Genomic DNA, 19,736 nt, shown 5'->3' with positions numbered 1-19,736 from the left:
TGTGAACAATCAACTTAGATTTTGTAAGTCTCTAACTGAATTGGAAACCAAGCAGTTCAAAAGGTTTTTTCTTACACTTCTGAACTGTAATGCCAAGATGTCATTATTCAGAATAGAGTTGACCAAGCTGCAGAGTAGGTGATGGGACGGGTTATCAAATGGGTGTGAATACAATTAAATAGTATCTCTTTTTAATGGAGTTTTTAACTCAGTTGTATTTTTAATTTTCAGGTTCTGTACAGAGTAATGAGATGTGTGACTGCAGCAAACCAAGTGTTCTTTTCTGAAGCTGTGCTTACAGCTGCCAATGAGTGTGTTGGGGTTTTACTTGGCAGCCTGGATCCCAGTATGACCATACACTGTGACATGGTCATCACCTATGGATTAGATCAAATGGAAAATTGTCAGACTTGTGGCACTGACTATGTCATTTCGGTCCTGAATCTGTTGACACTGGTTTGTACTTGTTTTTATTGCTTTGGGGGACTAGAAAAACAGAATTTTGATTAATCTTTAATAATTAGTGAAATTTCAGGTTAAGTTACTTATTTTGGTTTTTATCCCCAGATTGTTGAACAAATAAATACAAAACTACCATCATCATTTGTAGAGAAATTATTTATACCAGAGTCTAAACTACTTGTTCTTCGTTATCATAAGGAGAAAGAGGTAAGAATAAGTAACTCTACAGATGTATTGCAACAGACTGCATGCACTTCCTAGAATATATTAAGTTGTAATCTCAAATACGTTTTTTAGTCTTAACTGAATATCTTAAACTTCTGAAAAGGCAGATATAGCTACTTCTTGGTTTTAGCATTTAGATTTGATAAGAAATTGTAAGTTGGCCAACATTCCAGGTAGACAAGTCCTTAGTTCGTCTGACTTTCATACTCAGCATGTTAGATGGATGATCAAGACAATAATTAGCAGATTTTTTAAGAGGTACAGAAAACTGAAGATGGAATGTGCATCAGACTAAGCTATTCATAGATAAAGAGTGATTTTAAATTCTTTGTTGCTGATTTATATATTTTGATTTGTTCTAATCAGTTATTGCTGTAATTATTTTCTCAAGGTTGTTGCAGCAGCCCTTGCTGTATACCAAGCTGTATTGAGCCTGAAGAACATTCCTGTTCTGGAGACTGCTTACAGGTTGATTCTAGGAGAAATGACCTGTGCTTTAAATAGTCTTCTCCATAGTTTACATCTTCCTGAGGCCTGCTCCGAAATCCAGCATGACTCTTTCAAGAAGCTTATATCCAATGTTGATAATGCCAAGTTTGTTGTTATATTTGACCTCAGTGCTCTAAGTACTATTGGAAATGCTAAAAACTCATTAATTGGGGTGAGTAAAAACTCAACACAGTTCATGCAATAAGTGTAAAAAAGTTGATGACTTAAAATTAATGTTATTACTCCAGTAGGGCACCTATGTATAACTAAATTTATCATATTTATCTCTGAACTTCCTAAGTTTTAGAAGAACTTCCAGTATTAAAACTTAGGGGAAACAGCAAGTGGGTTGTATCTCTAGTTGGTGCATGATGAAAAGCTGTTTCTAGGGAAGAGAGTCTTATCAGGGTTATTAAGGGTTTAATGCTAAGATCATTGTAGTAATTGCTTTTGAAACTTAAGACTGATAAAAACAGCTGCAGTCCTTTGGTAGTATATCAGCCATATGAAAACACTTCCCATATTTTTCCATATAAAGACATGAACTACTTTTAACAGACTTCTAAAAAATGGGAAAGAAAATAATTACAGTCAGAAAATAATATATTTAAATTATTTCCTGTGGGGAAAAAGGAAAAGACATTAATTAATGGTATGAAAATTACAATTAAAAGTTGATTCTACTTTTTATGTTTCTGTGCTTGTGTTCCAATTGTTTTATAGATGTGGGCCCTTTCTCCAACTGTGTTTGCACTGCTGAGTAAAAACCTGATGATTGTTCATGGTGACATAGCAGTTCACTTCCCTGCTGTGCAGTATGCAGTGCTCTATACATTGTACTCACACTGCTCCAGGTAAGAGGGTTCATAATTCAGTATTTCAAGAGCTCTAGGATGGACTGATCTGAATAGAATACAATATACAGTTGGAGAGATGAAATTAAATAGGCTGTTACAATGAGGCTTTTGCCCAAACTTCCTTAATTAGTATTTTGCTTTCATTAATTGGAGGGAAACTGTATCTCAGCCAGGAAAGCATATCCTGGCTTAAAGTTGGCCTTTTATTCAAAGGCAGATTAGAAATCTTGTGTTTGAGTAGAGATAACTAAGGGAGAACTCTACTGAAAGTAAATGAGTAAAGATTATTTACTGTTTTGCTTACTGAGAGGTCTAGGAGAGGTAATGAGATGCAAACAACAGATGTAAATATATTTTAGACCTTACTAATACAAACTGTTGTTGAAGTAAGGGGATATACCAGTTTAGCTGTTACTCTTTAGATTCTTAGCTGTGGTGATTTTTCATTAAGCATTGGATGCCAGGCACAGTTAAGGACAGTTACTGGCCTGCATGGACTGATGGCAAGTTGTAGCTTTGTTCTTTTAGGCTAGGGATCAAAATATTTGGATTTTGACATAGTGTGGTTTGTGTGTGTATGTGATCATTTAGCTTCTGTTGCTGATTGTTGATGTTTTCTCTCCTCCTGTAAACTTTAGGTAAGTATCTCTAATCTTGGGGTAGTTTTACAGTTTGTTTTTCCTTGCCTTTTCAGACATGACCATTTCATATCCAGTAGCCTCAGTTCTTCCTCTCCCTCTCTGTTTGATGGAGCAGTTATAAGTACTGTAACTACAGCAACAAAAAAACATTTCTCAATCATACTGAACCTTTTGGGGCTACTGCTTAAGAAGGATAATCTTACTCAAGACACCAGGTAAGGAAAATTTTCTTAGAAATTGGGAGGGGGTTTTTTTTGTCCAGTAGAATACATTAATTCAGAAAACAGGGTAATTTGAATTTGTAAAATTTGGGGTAGATTTAACCAGTCAAATATTTGGGGGTTTTAAAACATTATTGGTGAAATGGTGGAAAATAGTAGCTACTTGTTTTCACACATGAAATCTAGAAAAGTTTAAACCATTCTAAGATCTATCCAGTAGAAGCAGAGCTATCAAACTTTACTGCAAGAGTTTGCTCACTGAAAGTACCCTTTGGCAATAGTTGCCATCCTGTATTACCAAAATGCTGTGAAAGCTGGGGACATCTGCAAAGTTAGGAAATAGCTTGTTTAAAAAGTGTGAGCTATGGTGTGATACTGATATGCAACATGAAGTAGTTTGTGTCAGAAAGTAGCTTTCTGTAATGGTGTAGTGACTAAACTCTTGGTTTTTGAAGGAAACTACTTACAACATGGGCTTTGGAAGTGGCTCTTCTGATGAAGAAATCAGAAACATACACACCGTTATTTTCTCTCCCATCTTTTCATAAGTTTTGCAAAGGACTTTTAGCAAACAGTAAGATATTGCTTATTTTTACTTAACTGTCTTTTACATTTCAAAATTAATTACATAAATAGCCATGTCCCACTGGTAGTAGTAACTGTACTTGTTTCATTTACCTTAAGGATGCTTCAAGGTTGTATTGTGCAATAACTAACACTGTTTTTATAGTTCTTTTTAAAAAGTGAATCTCTGTCTTTTACTTAAGTAATTAATTTTCTTAACATAAATTGCAGTCTTAAGAGACTTGACACATCACTGACATTTCTGGTAGACCAATTTTCCAATCACAAGTCATTATTTATCAAAAGCACTGGAACAGTCCTGTGATGTATTCAATCCTAGAATCTGTAAATAATATGGGAACAAATGCAGAGTAGTGCAGAAGTTACCTAATTCCAGCAAGAATAACTTTTTTTTTCTCCTTTCAACTCCTCAATTCAGCACTTCTGGAAGATGTGAACATTTGTCTTCAAGCATGTAGTAGCCTCCATGCCCTGTCTTCCTCCCTTCCAGATGATCTTTTACAGAGGTATTTGCACAGAGTTTTGTATGTGATTGGAATTTTGCTGATAATGGTGGTGTTAACACTTCTTTCCTTTTTGGTTTTGCAGGTGTGTTGATGTGTGTCGTGTTCAACTAGTCCATAGTGGTGCTCGTGTGAGACAAGCTTTTGGAAAACTTCTGAAGTCAATTCCTTTAGATGTTGTGTTGAGGTGAGTTACTCAGACAACTTCAGTGTAAATAATGGTTTAGTTTCTTCAAAAACACTTAACCTGAGAAATAACGTCAGTGGACTGTTATCATACTGTCTTAGTTCAGAATCAAAAAGCATGAGCTTACAGTGGTGGTACTGGGTTGATGGTTGGGCTTGATGGTCTTAAAGATCTCATCCAGCCCTCTGTGATTCTGAGTGTCTTGCTTTCTCTCCTACACTTTTACAGGTCTAAGTATGTAGTACACAAAGTAATTAATAAATCTGATAAGCTGTGCATCACTTCCTGAAGCAAACACTGAACAGCTCTAAGGTCCATGTTATCCAGAGCTTCAGCAATATTATGTCCTATAACTTGTCTTGAAGACCTGAACTCTGGAAGCACTTGGCATTAATACCAAAGTGTATAATTAGTTCTAGTCATTATGTATATATGTATATTTTATGTGTGTGTAACTCTTACACAACTTTTTTTTATTTATTCAAGTACATATATAGAGTGGTTTGTTTTCCCTCTCTTCCTGCAGTAACCGTACCCACACTGAAATACAGGAAATTTCTTTGGCTATAAGAAGTCACATGAGCAAAGCTCCAAGTAACACATTCCACCCACAGGATTTCTCTGATGTCATTAGTTTTATTTTGTATGGGAACCTCCACCGAACTGGGTAAGAACTCCTTGTAGAACTGAAGTCTATGAATGTTGTATTTATAGTAAACAAGTCCAAGTTATATTTAGTTAAAAATTTGTAATTATCATTACAAACACCTTTCAGTATTTATAAACCTTTTGGCGTAGTTTCCTATCTACATTGCTGCTTGGAAGTTAATTTTGTGACAGATTTGTTTGTGAGCAATAAGAGATGAAGTACAGTATAAACTTGTTACCAGGTGAACTTGTTAAAGCACTGATGTTTTCTTTCAGGAAGGATAATTGGTTAGAAAGGTTATTCTATAGCTGTCAAAGACTAGATAAGAGAGATCAGCCAGCCATCCCTCGGAACCTGCTGAAGACTGATGCTGTGCTGTGGCAGTGGGCTGTGTGGGAAGCAGCTCAGTTCACTGTTCTTTCAAAGCTGCGAACTCCTCTGGGGAGAGCCCAAGATACGTTTCAAACAATTGAAGGTAAAGTAAAAAATACACTTTATTTTAATGAGATTTTTTGGTAAGGTTGTGAAGCCAAGGTGTTAATGCCTAAGGCAAGAGGCACAATGGCCTTAATTTTCAGTGCTTATACATTTTAAAGATGCTGCATAATTGCTGCTAACTTGTAAAAGATTTTGAGAGATAATATTGCTATCCCTTTGTACATTTAGATACAATACCATCTGGTAACTTTTTTCCCCATGTTTTGGTAAAATGTGTAGGTATTATTAGGAGCCTTGCAGCCCACACATTAAACCCTGATCAAGATGTCAGCCAGTGGACCACTGCAGACAATGATGAAGGACACAGTAGCAACCAGCTCAGGCTTGTTCTCCTTCTGCAGTATTTGGAGAACTTGGAAAAACTGATGTACAATGCATATGAAGGCTGTGCCAATGCCCTCACCTCTCCACCCAAGGTTTGTCTGGCAGGGCTGATGTTGCCTGGAACAGTCTGTTGAATGAATAGTATTTCCAGAATTGTTCAGTTCTCAGCCATGGAATTTCAGAAAAACTTCTCAAACAAAGTTTGAGACTCTTAAAAAACTCTGACTTTGACTTTGGTGTGTTCCTACAGAGCATGTTAAACCAGACTTCTTCTGGTACCAGCTTGCATAGTGGTACAAATCCAGCGAGCCTGTAGTACCTCTGATTTATAGCAGTCATTTATTTGTGGCTTGTCAGCAGTCCTGTTATGGAGTAACAGAGTTATTTAAAGCTTTAATTGCTTTTTGGATAATGTAGTAATTATTTATAAGCAATGTACCCTGTTGTGTAGTTCTAAGTGCAAAACATTCTTCACTGTTGAAATAAGCTGTTTAATTACCAGACTTTGATGTGACAGTAATACATAATTTATAGTCAGCTCATATTAAGACTTCTGGCTTGCCAGTGTGCCTGGCCAGTTGCGTGCTACATGTGATTTCAGATCATTTACATTAATGAAGTTAAGGATTAATTGAAAACCAGAGAAAAGAAATCTTCCTGGTTTTGATATCTATCTGAAGTACTTAACTGTTTTGGTTTGTGCAGAACAGTGTTGTGAAACTTCTTTCCTGTCTCTGAAGGTTATCAGGACGTTCTTTTATACCAATCGGCAGACATGCCAGGATTGGCTGACACGGATTAGACTTTCCATCATGAGAGTTGGATTGCTGGCTGGCCAGCCTGCTGTGACAGTCAGGCATGGATTTGATTTACTCACAGAAATGAAAACTAATAATAGTATCTCTCAGGTACTGTTTTCAAACTCTTTTGACTATTGCAGAAATATTCCCCATAGTATTCTAAAATAACTAAGCTAAGGCAATCAGTATTAATAAACCAAGTTGTATGTGAAATAATGAGTTATTTAAAACCACGTTTTTAATTTGTATGTTTTTATTGTGGTTGTGATATTGTGGATTGGAGGTTAGGATGTTGTGGAGATATGTGATCAAATACTACACAGGAATGAATGCTATAGTTAATTCACAGCTTCAATGAAGCAATTTCTAATTTAGTGAAAACCTTGTGAAACTGATGCTGGATTGGTGTGAGGCCATCCCAAACTTGTGACAGTGTGATCTCTGCTTACCTGTGGGTATGAGGAGAAGTAGGACTGTATCATGGGCATTTCCTTCCTCTCACCAGCAGCTAAGTGCAGGAGTGGGATGAGTAGATAAAGTAGTTAAAGCCTTCTTCAAAAGGTTGAATAGTTTCTTCAGTACATGACTTGATTTGCTTAAACATTTTAGCAAAGGTGGTTTGATAGATTTACTTTGTGCTCCCGTATGAATTCTCAAAATCACCACACAGTGATTGCTAACCACTGGATGTTCAGGCTGTGGATTCACAGCACAAACTCTTCCTTTGGCTCCCCTGCTTTTCTGAAAGCAGTGCAGTGGATGATATGAGGAGCACTCGTAGAAGTGTATAATGAAATACTGCTTTACCATTTCTGAGTATTTACCACAGGCTCTTGCATTAGATGAGTTTTGTGAAATAATGCTTTTGGTCTGGATTTAGGGAAATGAATTGGAAGTGACAATTATGATGCTGGTAGAAGCATTGTGTGAGCTTCACTGTCCTGAAGCTATTCAGGGTATTGCTGTCTGGTCTTCTGCTGTAGTTGGGAAGAGTCTCTCCTGGATCAATTCTGTAGCTCAGCAAGCAGAAGGGCGGTAAGTTTTCACTAATAATTGGATGCTACAAACTTGGACATTTTTTATTTCTGTGGAAAGTTCTGCTGCTCAGTTTTTAAACTGCAGCACTAGTCAAGGATGCTGATGAATTTCCCTGTCAATTATAGTCAATGAATCTTTTCAGAGATGTGTATTTAATCAGTATTCAGCTCTACTCATTCAGATTAAAATTGTGACAGTCAAATATAAAACTCATTTATTTCTTTCTATCTCTACTTGATTTAAAGTTGACATTAAAACTTTCATGGACAGGCTTTTATCAAATGCTATAACCTGGAAATTCAGCCAGTAAACTTGTGTCCTATCTTAATCTCTTTCTTCTGCTGAAGGTGAGATGAGCTTTTTGAGTATTGGGGTAAAACAATGCTCAAAATCTTTTTTATTTGCAAAAAACACCCCAACCTGGTTCTTTAAGATGCTGACTGAAACATTCAACTGTTTTAGGTTTGAAAAAGCAACTGCGGAGTACCAGGAGCACCTGTGCTCCATGACTGGAGTGGATTGCTGTATAACAGGCTTTGACAAGACTGTTCTGAAGTTAGCCAATTCAAACAGTGTGAATAATGCCAGCCCAAAGCATTCCTTGAATGGTCAGTGTTTGCTTTCTTTTTAAGAGAAATACAACTGTGTAAATGTGTGTGCATAAAATGAGAACATTCAGTGGTACAGTCATGGTCATGTCTGACTCTGAAATCTGAAAACCAGTTTGTCTGCAGTTAAACTGAACCACTTAATGCCCTTGAAACCAGTATTATGTACAGATAAGAGGGTTTGCAGTACTGAGGTCTAGCTGAATGAAACTAAAGGTAGTAAGTAAAATATTTTGTAACTACTAATTTAAATCTAGTTTATTTTAGATAATCATAACTTAAACATTACTGTTTATGACTATTATAAGTGCATTAGTTACTCAGAGGTTTTTGACTACTAAGACTTGGTTGCAGTATTCTGTTTCATCTTTGAAAATGAGCCTCCTTTGTTCCTAATTTAGTTGTTCTGTTTTCCTATTTTGATGTTCCTTAACAGATAGAAACTGAATTTTTTCAAAACCTCCTTTGGAAAGGTTCTTTTTTTCCTTTGAAAAGGTGTCAGTGGAAAAATACTGTAAAAAGCTGTGTAACTATTTGATTTTTTTTTCAATTAAGAGTTTTTCTTGGCAAAAGACAAATAATGTTGGAGTAATAATAGAACTGCTGTTTGAAAATATGTGTGTGTTTTATATAAAATCTTTGCATTTCACAGGAGAAACTAGAAAAACTGTTCTGACTAAGCCAAGTGACTCTTCACCTGAAGTGATAAACTACCTGGGTAACAAGGCATGTGAATGTTACATTTCCATTGCCGACTGGTCTGCTGTTCAGGAGTGGCAGAACATGGTCCATGAGCTGAAGAAAAGCAATAGTAATACCTCAATCAACCTGAAAGCAGATTTTAACTACATAAAGTAAGGGTATAATTAACTTATTCAACAGTACCTTAGAGTTCATTATTGTACAGCTGAAATATTAAAGTTTTAATGGATTTTAAAAATTGGATCTCAGTTTCTAAGTAGAGGCATGCAAAGAAGAAAGGTGTGTTCTTGGGCAGGTGAAAACTTGACCATGGTATTTACAGATTAGTGAAAAGGTAACATCATTCTAAATACCTTCTGTAGCTTTCTGGCTGCTGAGGCTCCTTAGTATTCAAGAAAAAAAAAATCTTTCATTGAAAAGAAAAGATGCCGAATTTATTCTGCTTTACTCAGCAGAAAATGAATTATTTTGCACAACTTAAATAAAATGTATTTCAGTAGTTCTTGAAAATATCTTAATTTACTAATTTAATGGAAAAAGTATAGGAAAGAAGTGGCCTTAGCTGCTGAATTTCTTAGTTTTGTTTCTTTAAATGAAATTTGAATTGTAGCTTGTGCATTTATTTCCTGACCTTTGATATTTTTCTGGTTCATTAAAAAAAATGCTTGTGACATTAAATAGACCTCCAGAGTTTAAGGATAGTTTCTTCTTATTTGACAACTTGATTACTTTCCATTCCTGCATGGTTGTGGTAAACATAGTACAATCCTTTTGACTGAAATTTCTTGACTTGAAAATAAAAGCACAGAAGGAAGCAGTGAAATAATCTTGCAGGTCTGAACAAGTGACTGTTTCTGTCAGAGAAAGGGGCTCTTCCTTTGGTACTGATTTCATTTATTTGGTGCAGAACTAGTGCCTTTTATTGATGTATGTGATAATTGAGATTTTTTTGCTTAGAATTAATGATAAGTGCTCTCTAGGATTTGGAGTTAGTCTTGAGTCTTTTTGCTGTGTAAGATACTAAGCAACTGGAGTAAATTAAGAAATATGAAAATAAAACTATAACTGTTGAATTGCAGGTCTTTGAGCAGCTTTGAGTCTGGACAACTTGCTGAATGCACTGAACAACTAGAATTATTACCAGGAGAAAATATCAACCTGCTTGCAGGGGGATCCAAAGAAAAAATAGGTATAAATGCAGCAATTAACATTTAATTCAAATGCATAAGTAAATATTTTTGTGTATCAGTCTATAAATGACAGACTGAAACTTCTGAATGCAGTTTGCTGTGTTCAGTGGACTGACCATAACCTTTATGAATCAAGCTTCAAAATTATTGCAGTGATCATCCTAAATGTTGATGCAAATGTGTTTTCTGGAGTTAATGTGGTTATTCATTAGTAATCTGTGATGAATTTGTTATGAATACATACACATACAAAATGTATTTTTAAGAGATTTTTCCCCTAACTTCCTTACTGTCAAAAATGCATTATCAGATGGTGAAACATGATAAAATTTGGCAGTTCCAGTTGGTTTCAATTGTTTAATCTCTGTGTAGACATGAAGAAGCTCCTTCCTAATATGCTAAGTCCTGATCCAAGAGAACTTCAAAAAGCAGTTGAAGTACAGCTTTTGAGAAGTTCAGTATGTCTGGCAACAGCTGTAAACCACATAGAACAGGAGCAAAAGTGGCAGTCAATATCTGAGTAAGTTGAAACGTGCTGTGAATTAATGTAATACACTGTGGAAACCTGTTCTAGTTTGTTAAACATAACTGTGTAAAGCTTCAGCATCCATGGCAGTTCTAGCTGTTGGAGTTAGAAACTTACAGAGGAAAAATAAGATGATGTTTAACTTGGTGTTCACATAGTTTATCAAGTACTTGAGCTGGTAAAGTACTTCTGTTTGTCAGCTTAATAATAAAGTATTGTAACATAACTTGTATGACATTGCAACACAGTCTCATCATCCTTGTAAAGATACTGACTTTGTTTTTTCTTCAGTAATTTTGATATCACTATTTACTCTGAAAGTCTAGCTAAGAAAAATGACTGTGCTGATCCTTTAATTTCAGAAATCTTATTAAGTACTTAAAGCAAACATCCCGCATTGCTATTGGGCCTTTGAGACTTTCCACGCTCACTGTGTCTCAGTCTTTACCAGTGCTGAGCACTCTTCAGTTGTACTGCTCTTCTGCTTTGGAAAGCACTGTATGCAACAGGCTGACATCAGAGGTAATTCTGTGTGTTTAAAATCTAAATTGGGATAATGTCTTTTGCCAAGTCATGTTGTGGAGTATTGAGTATAAAATGTGCATTAATTGTTTCGACTGTTAATCATACTATAAAAGGACCTAATTTAATTTTCTGATGTGCCTTGACCCAAGTTTTTATAAGTTTACATCCCAACTGGACTTCTCTCTGTAGTTATAAATATACCTCTTTCAGTTAGACTTTCAGTATTTTTGAAGTGTTATCAATAGTTGCCTTTTAGAGTGTTGGTATTTTTTCTCTGAATGCATTGTAACATGCACTAAATTTACTTCCAAAGCAACTTAAAATATTCTAATAAAAATCACTTTAGCAATTAAGAACTGAGTGTCAGACTTCAACCACTATGAATGTTCCAGATGTAATTTCTAATCATTGTTCATTGTTCAGAAGGCAATTCTGCTTGATTTTGAGCAGTTCTTACTGTTGTCCTCTCAAAATTGAATATAAAACATACTTCTCTTAATTAATGATAGTGTGGCTACTAATATAGATGAGAATGTTTACTCTAAAAATGATCTTTGGTTTTAATTAATGATAATGTAGTAAAGTTGTCTCTCATGACAACTGTGCAACTTCTGTGCCTCTTGTAGGACTGCCTTATACCTCTCTTCAATGAAGCGTTGAGGTCATGCAAGCAGCACGATGTGAGGCCATGGATGCATGCCCTGAGGTACACAGTGTACCAGAATCAACTGATGGAAAAGCTTAAAGGTGTGTGAGCTCTCATTATGGTGTTATGAAAAGCAAATGCAGAATTTGAACTTCAGTTGTCTATTGAAAGCAGCATCTGGGTCTTTCTATTATTTAGATGGAGTACTTTTTAGAAGCCAAGTTTTTTCCTTCAGGAGTCTTGCTTTACTACTCATTGTCTTGATTAGTGCTGTGATGTAGACAGTGTCAAAAAGAAAAACAACTCTCTAAAGTATTTAATAGTTGTGTATTCATCTCCTAATAACCCCTTACTTGCTCATCACTTCATACCTTACCTGCTTTCACTTTTGAACACTTTAACATTATGAATAATGGGTCTTCACAGACAGTCATGGAAGCCATGTAAATGGGCAGTGTGATAAGAAATAATGGGAGAAAAAGGTTCTGTCAGGGACTAAGTAGGTTTATTGGCTAAGAAGAATGGTTATAGTGGAAAAAAAATCTTTTGCCCAGCAGATAATCTGTGGATATAATTTTTATTTCAGATGAGGTATCTAAATATTCTAGGCAGAAATAAAGTCATATAAATTTCTGAAGCAATTTTTACTGATGACAGCGTACACAATACATTGGGCAGAAATTCTGTGTGTCAGACAGTGGTTTAACAGTTTTGTTTACAATGTCTTGCTCCCATCTTTAGAACCAACAGTCTCAATTAAAAGCCATCTAATGGAACTGGGCTTAACAGCAGCAAAATTTGCACGGAAGCGAGGAAACATCGCCCTGGCTACGCGACTGCTCGCCCAGTGCAGCGAGGTTCAGCTGGGGAAAACCACCACTGCACAGGACTTAGTCCAGCACTTTAAAAAATTGTCTGCACCAGGTCAGATAGATGAGAAATGGGGTCCTGAACTTGATATTGAGAAAACAAAGTTGTTATACACAGCAGGTGAGTGTTATGTTGTAGTGACTTGAGCTTTTTTTTTTTCTCCTTATAACCAGGCTAATTCCCCTCACCTTGAAGTTGTCAAGCAGGGCAGTATTATTAGGAACTGATTACATCCCATTAGCTGTGGTCTGTCTGAAAGTGTTTTCACAAGTTTTTTTTCATACTTGCCATTCTTCAAAATAGTTTTTCTGTGTAAAAATATATAGTGTGCTGGATTTCAGAATTGTTTTAAATAATACCAGCATACTGAAGTTCTACTTTTCATGATATGCAGGTCAGTCAACACATGCCATGGAAATGCTGAGTTCTTGTGCCATATCTTTCTGCAAATCTGCCAAAGCTGAATATGCAGTTGCTAAATCTATTCTCACTCTGGCTAAATGGATTCAAGCAGAATGGAAAGAGATCTCAGGACAGTTGAAACAAGTATATAGAGCTCGACAGCAGCAGAATCACACTGGCCTGTCTACCCTGTCTAAAAACATCTATAACTTGATTGATCTGCCAGCTGTTAATACACTAGAAGATGAATATCCTAGGATTGAAAGTGAATCTACAGGTACATTTGTGTTCTCATTGTTCTTTTTTAAATTTACTGATAATTACTGAGGGATAACACCAGTCATGAGTTCATTGCCTCACTTCCACCTCTCTGTGAAAGAGGAAGGAATTGTAGGGTATCACCAGTGGTTGTTGGCAAATGGAAACTAGGCTTTATTTTGAAGCAGTGTCAAAACTGAAAAATAATTGCATTTTGGAAAATTTTACGCTGTTGGGTACTAGTTTTTCTTAAAATATACTGTATACCCATTATTGTTTTGTATTTTTCTGTGCTAAGGAAGGCAGAAGTAGGTTTTACACGGTAACACATGACTCTATTTCTCCCATCACAGTAAACATTGGAGTTGGAGAACCAGACTTCATCTTGGGCCAGCTGTATCATTTGTCTTCAGTACAGGCACCTGAAGTAGCCAAGTCTTGGGCAGCCCTGGCCAGCTGGGCTTATAGATGGGGCCGCAAAGTAGTTGATAATGCCAGGTAAATACAGCCTAATGCTTGAAGTTTTACAGCACAATTGGTTTTCTTAAGATAAACCTTATCTGTGTATTTATGGTTACTGTTTTATGTGGTCTGAAGTTTCACAAGCAGAGAAATGAATATTCTCTTGGTTACTTGCCCTCTGTAAAACAAAGCTAACTTAATTCTGAGATAAAAATGATTTGTTCCTTCAAAAAGTTTTATATATAGACTTGCAGTAGCTCTACAAATACTCATGTAATGGGGATCAATAATTCATTAAATGTTACAGTCAGGGAGAAGGTGTTCGGCTGCTCCCCCGGGAGAAATCTGAGGTTCAGAACTTGCTTCCAGACAACATTGCAGAGGAGGATAAAGAGAAAATCTATGGCATTCTGGGGCAGGCAGTGTGTCGGCCAGCTGGGATTCAAGTAAGTGTAGATTTATTTGCTTAAAATGTTCACCTTCAGCATGAACTTTATTTTCTTGTTCATGTTAACTCTTCTAAGTGTCTTAAAGTTAAAATTCAGACAGTGCAAGAAACATCTGTTAGCTAAGTGGTCACACACCTGTTGGATGGACTATGGTAATGGGATCAAGTAATGCAGTTGCATGAGTTGCTAGACAAAAACTGACTTAGGAACTAAGATTGATTGTAGAAATTGTTGGAGGACTTAATCAAATCTGCTTTCCCTTTATTTGCATTTAGGATGAAGATATGACTCTACAGATTACTGAAAATGAGGACAATGAAGAAGATGATATGGTGGATGTAATATGGCGACAGTTATTAACAAGTTGTCCCTGGCTTTCAGATCTTGATGAAAATGCCACAGAAGGATTAATTAAAGTCTGGAGGAAAGTTGTAGACAGAATCTTCAGTCTTTATAAACTGTCCTGCAGTGCATACTTTACTTTTCTCAAACTCAATGCTGGTCAGGTTAGTGTTCATGTTGACATGGAAACCAAGTTCCAAACTTTTCTAAACGATGATATGAACTATATGCTTAACTTAGAGGAGTATTTCTTTGTTTCAAGATTCCACTTGATGAAGAAGATCCCAGACTGCACTTAAGAAACACCTCTGAGCAAAGCACTGATGATGTAATTGTGATGGCAACCCTGAGACTCTTACGGTTGCTTGTGAAACATGCTGGAGAACTTCGACAGTATCTAGAGCATGGGCTAGAAACTACACCTACTGCTCCCTGGAGGGGTAAGTATCTGTTATCTGGCTGCTAATATTGATTTTGAGGCATTTTCTCTAAATGCAGAAAGCTGTCCATTGCACTTTGATAAAATTTTTATTTAAGTGTAAGGAATAGAGACTCTGTCTTTTACTAAATGATATCATTGAAGATTTTGAAGTCTACCGTACACTGATAAGTAGCACAGATTTTGATTCCCTCCTTCCCCCACTTGAAGACACAGGGGAAAGGAGATGTGCTTTGTGAAGTATTGCATCATATGACTACTCTAAAAAAACAAATGAGGTGGATTTTTTCTAGCTATAGTTGAGAAAGATGTGTGGTGAAAGTCACACATTTCAGAAGTAGTTGTTTGTCACTACACTGTGGGTTCTCTTGTTCAGCTTTCCCTCAGAATTTATGGATTTAGTGTGGGAGGCAAACACCTATTGTAAAATGGCACTTTCTTTTGGACTATTTTGTAAATTAGTAAATTGGCACTTCTTTGTGTTCTCCCTATGCAAAACAGACGTGTTTTTAAAAATAAAATTCTATAATTGTCTCATTTGAAGAGGAATGAAGTGAATCAGCACATTTCCTCTTTCTGCAGGTATTATTCCCCAGCTTTTCTCCCGCCTCAATCACCCAGAAGTGTACGTTCGTCAGAGCATTTGCAGCTTACTCTGTCGAGTTGCTCAGGATTCTCCTCATCTCATCCTCTATCCTGCAATAGTGGGAACCATTTCACTTAGCAGTGAATCCCAGACTTCAGGTATGGAGAAAAGGAAAAAGTGTTCAAATGAACTTAAGATACTATATTTTGAATACTGGATAGGATGATACTGAGGTAGGTTTTTTTTCAGTTTTGATGTTAAGAATATTTTTCTTATGGGATCTCACTGATACTCTTAATCTGATTTACCAGAGTTTCCATATTTTTCTTATACTTCACCAGTACTTAATAGAGACGTGATGCTAAGTAAACTGTGGAGTGATATATTTTACTGTAGCTAATATTTTATCATTTGTTTTTAATTTAGGAAACAAGCTGCCTTCTGCCATCCCTACTTTGCTAGGTAATATTCAGGGAGAAGAACTGTTGGGTGGTGAATGTGATGGAGGGAGCACTCCAGCTTCCCAAGAAAGTAGTAAAGATGATACAAAAGCTGGATTAAATGAAGATCAAGCAATGATGCAAGATTGCTACAGCAAAATTGTGGAGAAACTCTCTGCTGCAAATCCAACAATGGTACTGCAGGTAAATAATCCAAATGTATGTTACTTGGGTACTTGAACCACAAATACATCAAGTGTGTTGGCCTACTGAAAGTTTGCTGTGTCTGTCTTTTTTCCAACTTGTTCATCTACTGAAGCAAATCTGAGTTTTAGTTCTTTTAAACAGTGAATCTTGCTTTATCCAGGTTCAGATGCTTGTGGCTGAGCTGCGCAGAGTTACAGTTCTCTGGGATGAACTTTGGTTGGGAGTTCTGCTGCAGCAGCACATGTACGTCCTCAGACGGATTCAGCAGCTGGAGGATGAAGTCAAGAGGGTCCAAAACAACAACACTCTACGGAAGTATGTCTGCTTCAATAATACAGGGGATAATCATAACTAATGTTTGTTCTTGGGGAAGTATGCAGTCAAATTAACCAATAGTGCTGTTGTTCCTGAGCTCATACTATCCCAGCTGCTGCTTTGTAAGCCTGGGACCTTATTTCAGGAACATTTCATGCTACAACTATTACTCCAGCCAAATGAGAGAAATAGTCTACCTGTGAATCCATGTTGTGATTTCTTTAGTAATAACATGTTAGAACCCAGTGTAGGTTGTATTGTCAATGAGATCCTATGGTTCTCAATTTCCAAGTTAGATGAAATGAGTATAAGCATGTTGAAGGGTGTAATCTACTTAGAGATCACTGTAAATTCAGATATTTGGAGCAGATGGAATGTCTTAATCTAATTTCAGTTTTCAGTGTTGAGCAAGTCCTTTTCCCTCACCTGGGTTCTCCTGTGAGAAGAGTAGTGAAAGAGCAGATCCATTCACTGAACACCTGGCTAAACTTAAGAATGCCTCTTGTCAGTCCTGACTATAGAATACATGGAATGCAAGAACAGAATCATCTGAATGTCTCTTTGTAGTGTGGTGCATCCTCAACAAGTAGTAGTAAAAAAGTCCTTTATTAAAGGAAATCAGTTGCTTAAAGTGATTTCTGCTCAGAGCTTCTAATCAAGGTTTCTGGTGGTGAACAATGAATTTCAAATGTTTTTTTTTAATAGAGAAGTATTAATTTTTGTGGGTTCTTCAATGTCTCATTTCTTGATTAAAGCTTGTCATTGTATGAGAACTTGGTTTTATGGCATTTAAAGGAAGTTTTTGTGTGTTTTTTATAACAGAGAGGAGAAAATAGCAATCATGCGTGAAAAGCACACAGCTCTGATGAAGCCCATTGTGTTTGCTTTGGAACACGTGAGGAGCATCACTGCAGCTCCTGCAGAAACTCCTCATGAGAAGTGGTTTCAGGATAACTATGGAGATGCAATTGAAAATGCACTGGAGAAACTTAAGAATCCTTTGAATCCTGCTAAACCTGGAAGCAGCTGGCTCCCATTTAAAGAGGTATTATATGCAAGAGGAAGAGTACAATGTAGAGACACTTGCTGCACCCTGTGCTTGACCCTCTCCTTCTCTTACTGTTCTCTTACCATATCAAAATTGCAGTCTGAAACTGTCTTCCCAGCAGGCAGCACAGGCAAACTGGGCACTAAAGCACCATAATTTTTGCCTCTAGCCAGTCTTATTGATTGTCTGTTACTGTATTTCTACCCACGGAAATTGCATTTTTCAAATCTTGCATCTTCTGCTGTCTGGGATGCTGTCAGCTTTGGGAGCAGAGGGCTTTAGTTCTTTTAAATACTATCTTTCTGAAACTCTGGTATTTGAGTTCAGTTGATTTAAATTTTAACAAGCTAATTCCCTATTTATCTAAGCATAGTCCTTGGGCTCTGCAGCAACCTTCAAACACTCAACCCTTCCCAGAGGTCCCTTGTCCATTACATCATCTGCTCTTAGTTTGTGGGTCTGAAGAGAAACAAAACAATCACTTGTCTATCCAGAGCAAGCCTGGTGTTTTCTAAACCTTGCTAGACAGAACAGAGGTTTTACATGAAAATGCACCTCTTTTCCTTGTGCTACCTCTTCTGCTTTGCAGAACAAACAAGCATTCAGATACATAAGCAGGAGGTTGCTGAATGCTACTGCCTTTAACCACAGCTCAGATATTTATAAATACAGGAGCAAACCTCTTGACCATGATTTGTTGTGACTTTGGTTCTTATCACTGCACAGGATGTATTTGCTGCATAGAGGGTGCTGTTTTGTTTTTGTGATCTTCGTCCTAAACTGTATCTGGATTAGCATAGCAAAGGTGCAAGAGAGTTTAGGAGAAATCTTTGTTTTCTGGAAGATGACCACCATTAAGTCCAGTTTGATAGTGTTTTTGTTCTTACTGCTAACTGTTAAGGTGAACATTAACCTAAAAGGAAAACATTTCTTTGGAATAGGTAATGCTGAGTTTGCAGCAAAGGGCACAGAAACGGGCCAGTTACCTCTTACGACTTGAAGAAATCAGTCCTTGGTTGGCTGCCATGATGAACACTGAAATTGCACTCCCTGGAGAGGTGTCCACCAGGGACACAGTCACCATCCACAGTGTGGGTAGCACCATCACCATCCTGCCAACCAAAACCAAACCTAAAAAGCTACTTTTCCTGGGTTCAGATGGGAAGAACTATCCCTACCTGTTCAAAGGTAAGTAATACAATTTTTCTCATACCAGGTACTGTCTCTTGTTATAAATTAGACTGTATTGAAGTTAGGAAGGTTCTATGGTGCAACTCTAGTTTTATTTGCCTGAATAATACAGAGAAAGAGGAGTTTGAAACATTTGCTCTTTCTCTTCCCTACTTCCCACTTCACCATATATTCTTCAGGGAATTTTGCCTTGTGAAACTTAAGTAAAATCCCTTTTTGACAAGGCTTTCATCAGAAGCAATGCTCTGCTTGCATATTGGTAGAATTAGCTGGATGGAATTTTCCAGAAGCTTAACAGAGCCCCTAAAAGAGAACTTCAGAGACTTCATGTTTTCCCTGCAAGGGAAAGGCCTGTTTGTTGTGTTGTAACTGTTGTGTGTGCTACTCACACAGCAAGCTGGCATAAATTAAGTAAATGCCATGCAAACACTTTGGTTTAGACCAAACAACTTATCCTTAATCTACATATTATATTCATAGTTTGAAGTGTAGTATGTTTAAAAAATGCTGTATTTTGGGCTTTAGGAGAATTTTTTTCACTTAGAAGCTGAATTTTAAACAAATTTATTGCAGGTTTGGAAGACTTGCATCTAGATGAGAGAATCATGCAGTTCTTATCCATTGTGAACACCATGTTTGCCACCATCAACCGGCAAGAGACGCCGCGGTTCCACGCGAGGCACTACTCGGTGACACCCCTGGGGACAAGGTCAGGCCTCATCCAGTGGGTGGATGGAGCCACACCTTTGTTTGGGCTTTACAAGCGCTGGCAGCAGCGGGAGGCTGCTCTGCAGGCACAAAAGGTAACGGCTCTGCTCCGTGCTGAGTAGAACATGGCAGAAGAGAAATGCTTCTTTTGATTTGCTTTGTAATTCTAAGTCACGTAGTCTTACAGGGATTGTGTTTTGTTCACAGCAATGCAGGAAAGTTCTGTGTATTCATGTACCTTGGGACTTCATCAGAAGTCAAATTTGTATCTCTGTTATTTATATATAATTACAGTATGTAAAATAAAACTGCTGTTCTGGCATGATAATTCAAGAGAACTGTT

The 19,736-nt window shown here is 37.0% G+C and overlaps 1 protein-coding gene across 1 annotated transcript in view; it reads left to right on the top strand.

Moving 5' to 3' along the window:
* Positions 1–19,736, top strand: part of SMG1 (SMG1 nonsense mediated mRNA decay associated PI3K related kinase) — a 56,879-nt gene that overhangs the window by 21,660 nt on the left and 15,483 nt on the right. The window contains exons 11-41 of the mRNA XM_033073749.1: positions 232–456; positions 568–669; positions 1,079–1,348; positions 1,900–2,030; positions 2,728–2,889; positions 3,351–3,469; positions 3,899–3,986; positions 4,069–4,170; positions 4,697–4,837; positions 5,095–5,294; positions 5,537–5,733; positions 6,382–6,549; positions 7,322–7,476; positions 7,942–8,087; positions 8,740–8,941; positions 9,869–9,978; positions 10,352–10,499; positions 10,868–11,027; positions 11,657–11,777; positions 12,418–12,666; positions 12,941–13,225; positions 13,560–13,704; positions 13,976–14,114; positions 14,393–14,623; positions 14,722–14,899; positions 15,481–15,642; positions 15,911–16,128; positions 16,292–16,446; positions 17,269–17,491; positions 18,436–18,682; positions 19,259–19,488. Of these exons, the coding sequence (XP_032929640.1) occupies positions 232–456; positions 568–669; positions 1,079–1,348; positions 1,900–2,030; positions 2,728–2,889; positions 3,351–3,469; positions 3,899–3,986; positions 4,069–4,170; positions 4,697–4,837; positions 5,095–5,294; positions 5,537–5,733; positions 6,382–6,549; positions 7,322–7,476; positions 7,942–8,087; positions 8,740–8,941; positions 9,869–9,978; positions 10,352–10,499; positions 10,868–11,027; positions 11,657–11,777; positions 12,418–12,666; positions 12,941–13,225; positions 13,560–13,704; positions 13,976–14,114; positions 14,393–14,623; positions 14,722–14,899; positions 15,481–15,642; positions 15,911–16,128; positions 16,292–16,446; positions 17,269–17,491; positions 18,436–18,682; positions 19,259–19,488 (5,409 nt within the window). The remainder of the gene's footprint in view (positions 1–231; positions 457–567; positions 670–1,078; positions 1,349–1,899; positions 2,031–2,727; positions 2,890–3,350; positions 3,470–3,898; positions 3,987–4,068; positions 4,171–4,696; positions 4,838–5,094; positions 5,295–5,536; positions 5,734–6,381; positions 6,550–7,321; positions 7,477–7,941; positions 8,088–8,739; positions 8,942–9,868; positions 9,979–10,351; positions 10,500–10,867; positions 11,028–11,656; positions 11,778–12,417; positions 12,667–12,940; positions 13,226–13,559; positions 13,705–13,975; positions 14,115–14,392; positions 14,624–14,721; positions 14,900–15,480; positions 15,643–15,910; positions 16,129–16,291; positions 16,447–17,268; positions 17,492–18,435; positions 18,683–19,258; positions 19,489–19,736) is intronic.

This window comes from Catharus ustulatus, chromosome 16 (assembly GCF_009819885.2).
Source record: "Catharus ustulatus isolate bCatUst1 chromosome 16, bCatUst1.pri.v2, whole genome shotgun sequence".
NCBI classification, from domain to species: Eukaryota; Metazoa; Chordata; class Aves; order Passeriformes; family Turdidae; genus Catharus; species Catharus ustulatus.
The sequence above is the reverse complement of the archived record's forward strand: the minus strand, read 5'-3'. Positions and strand labels throughout refer to the sequence as shown.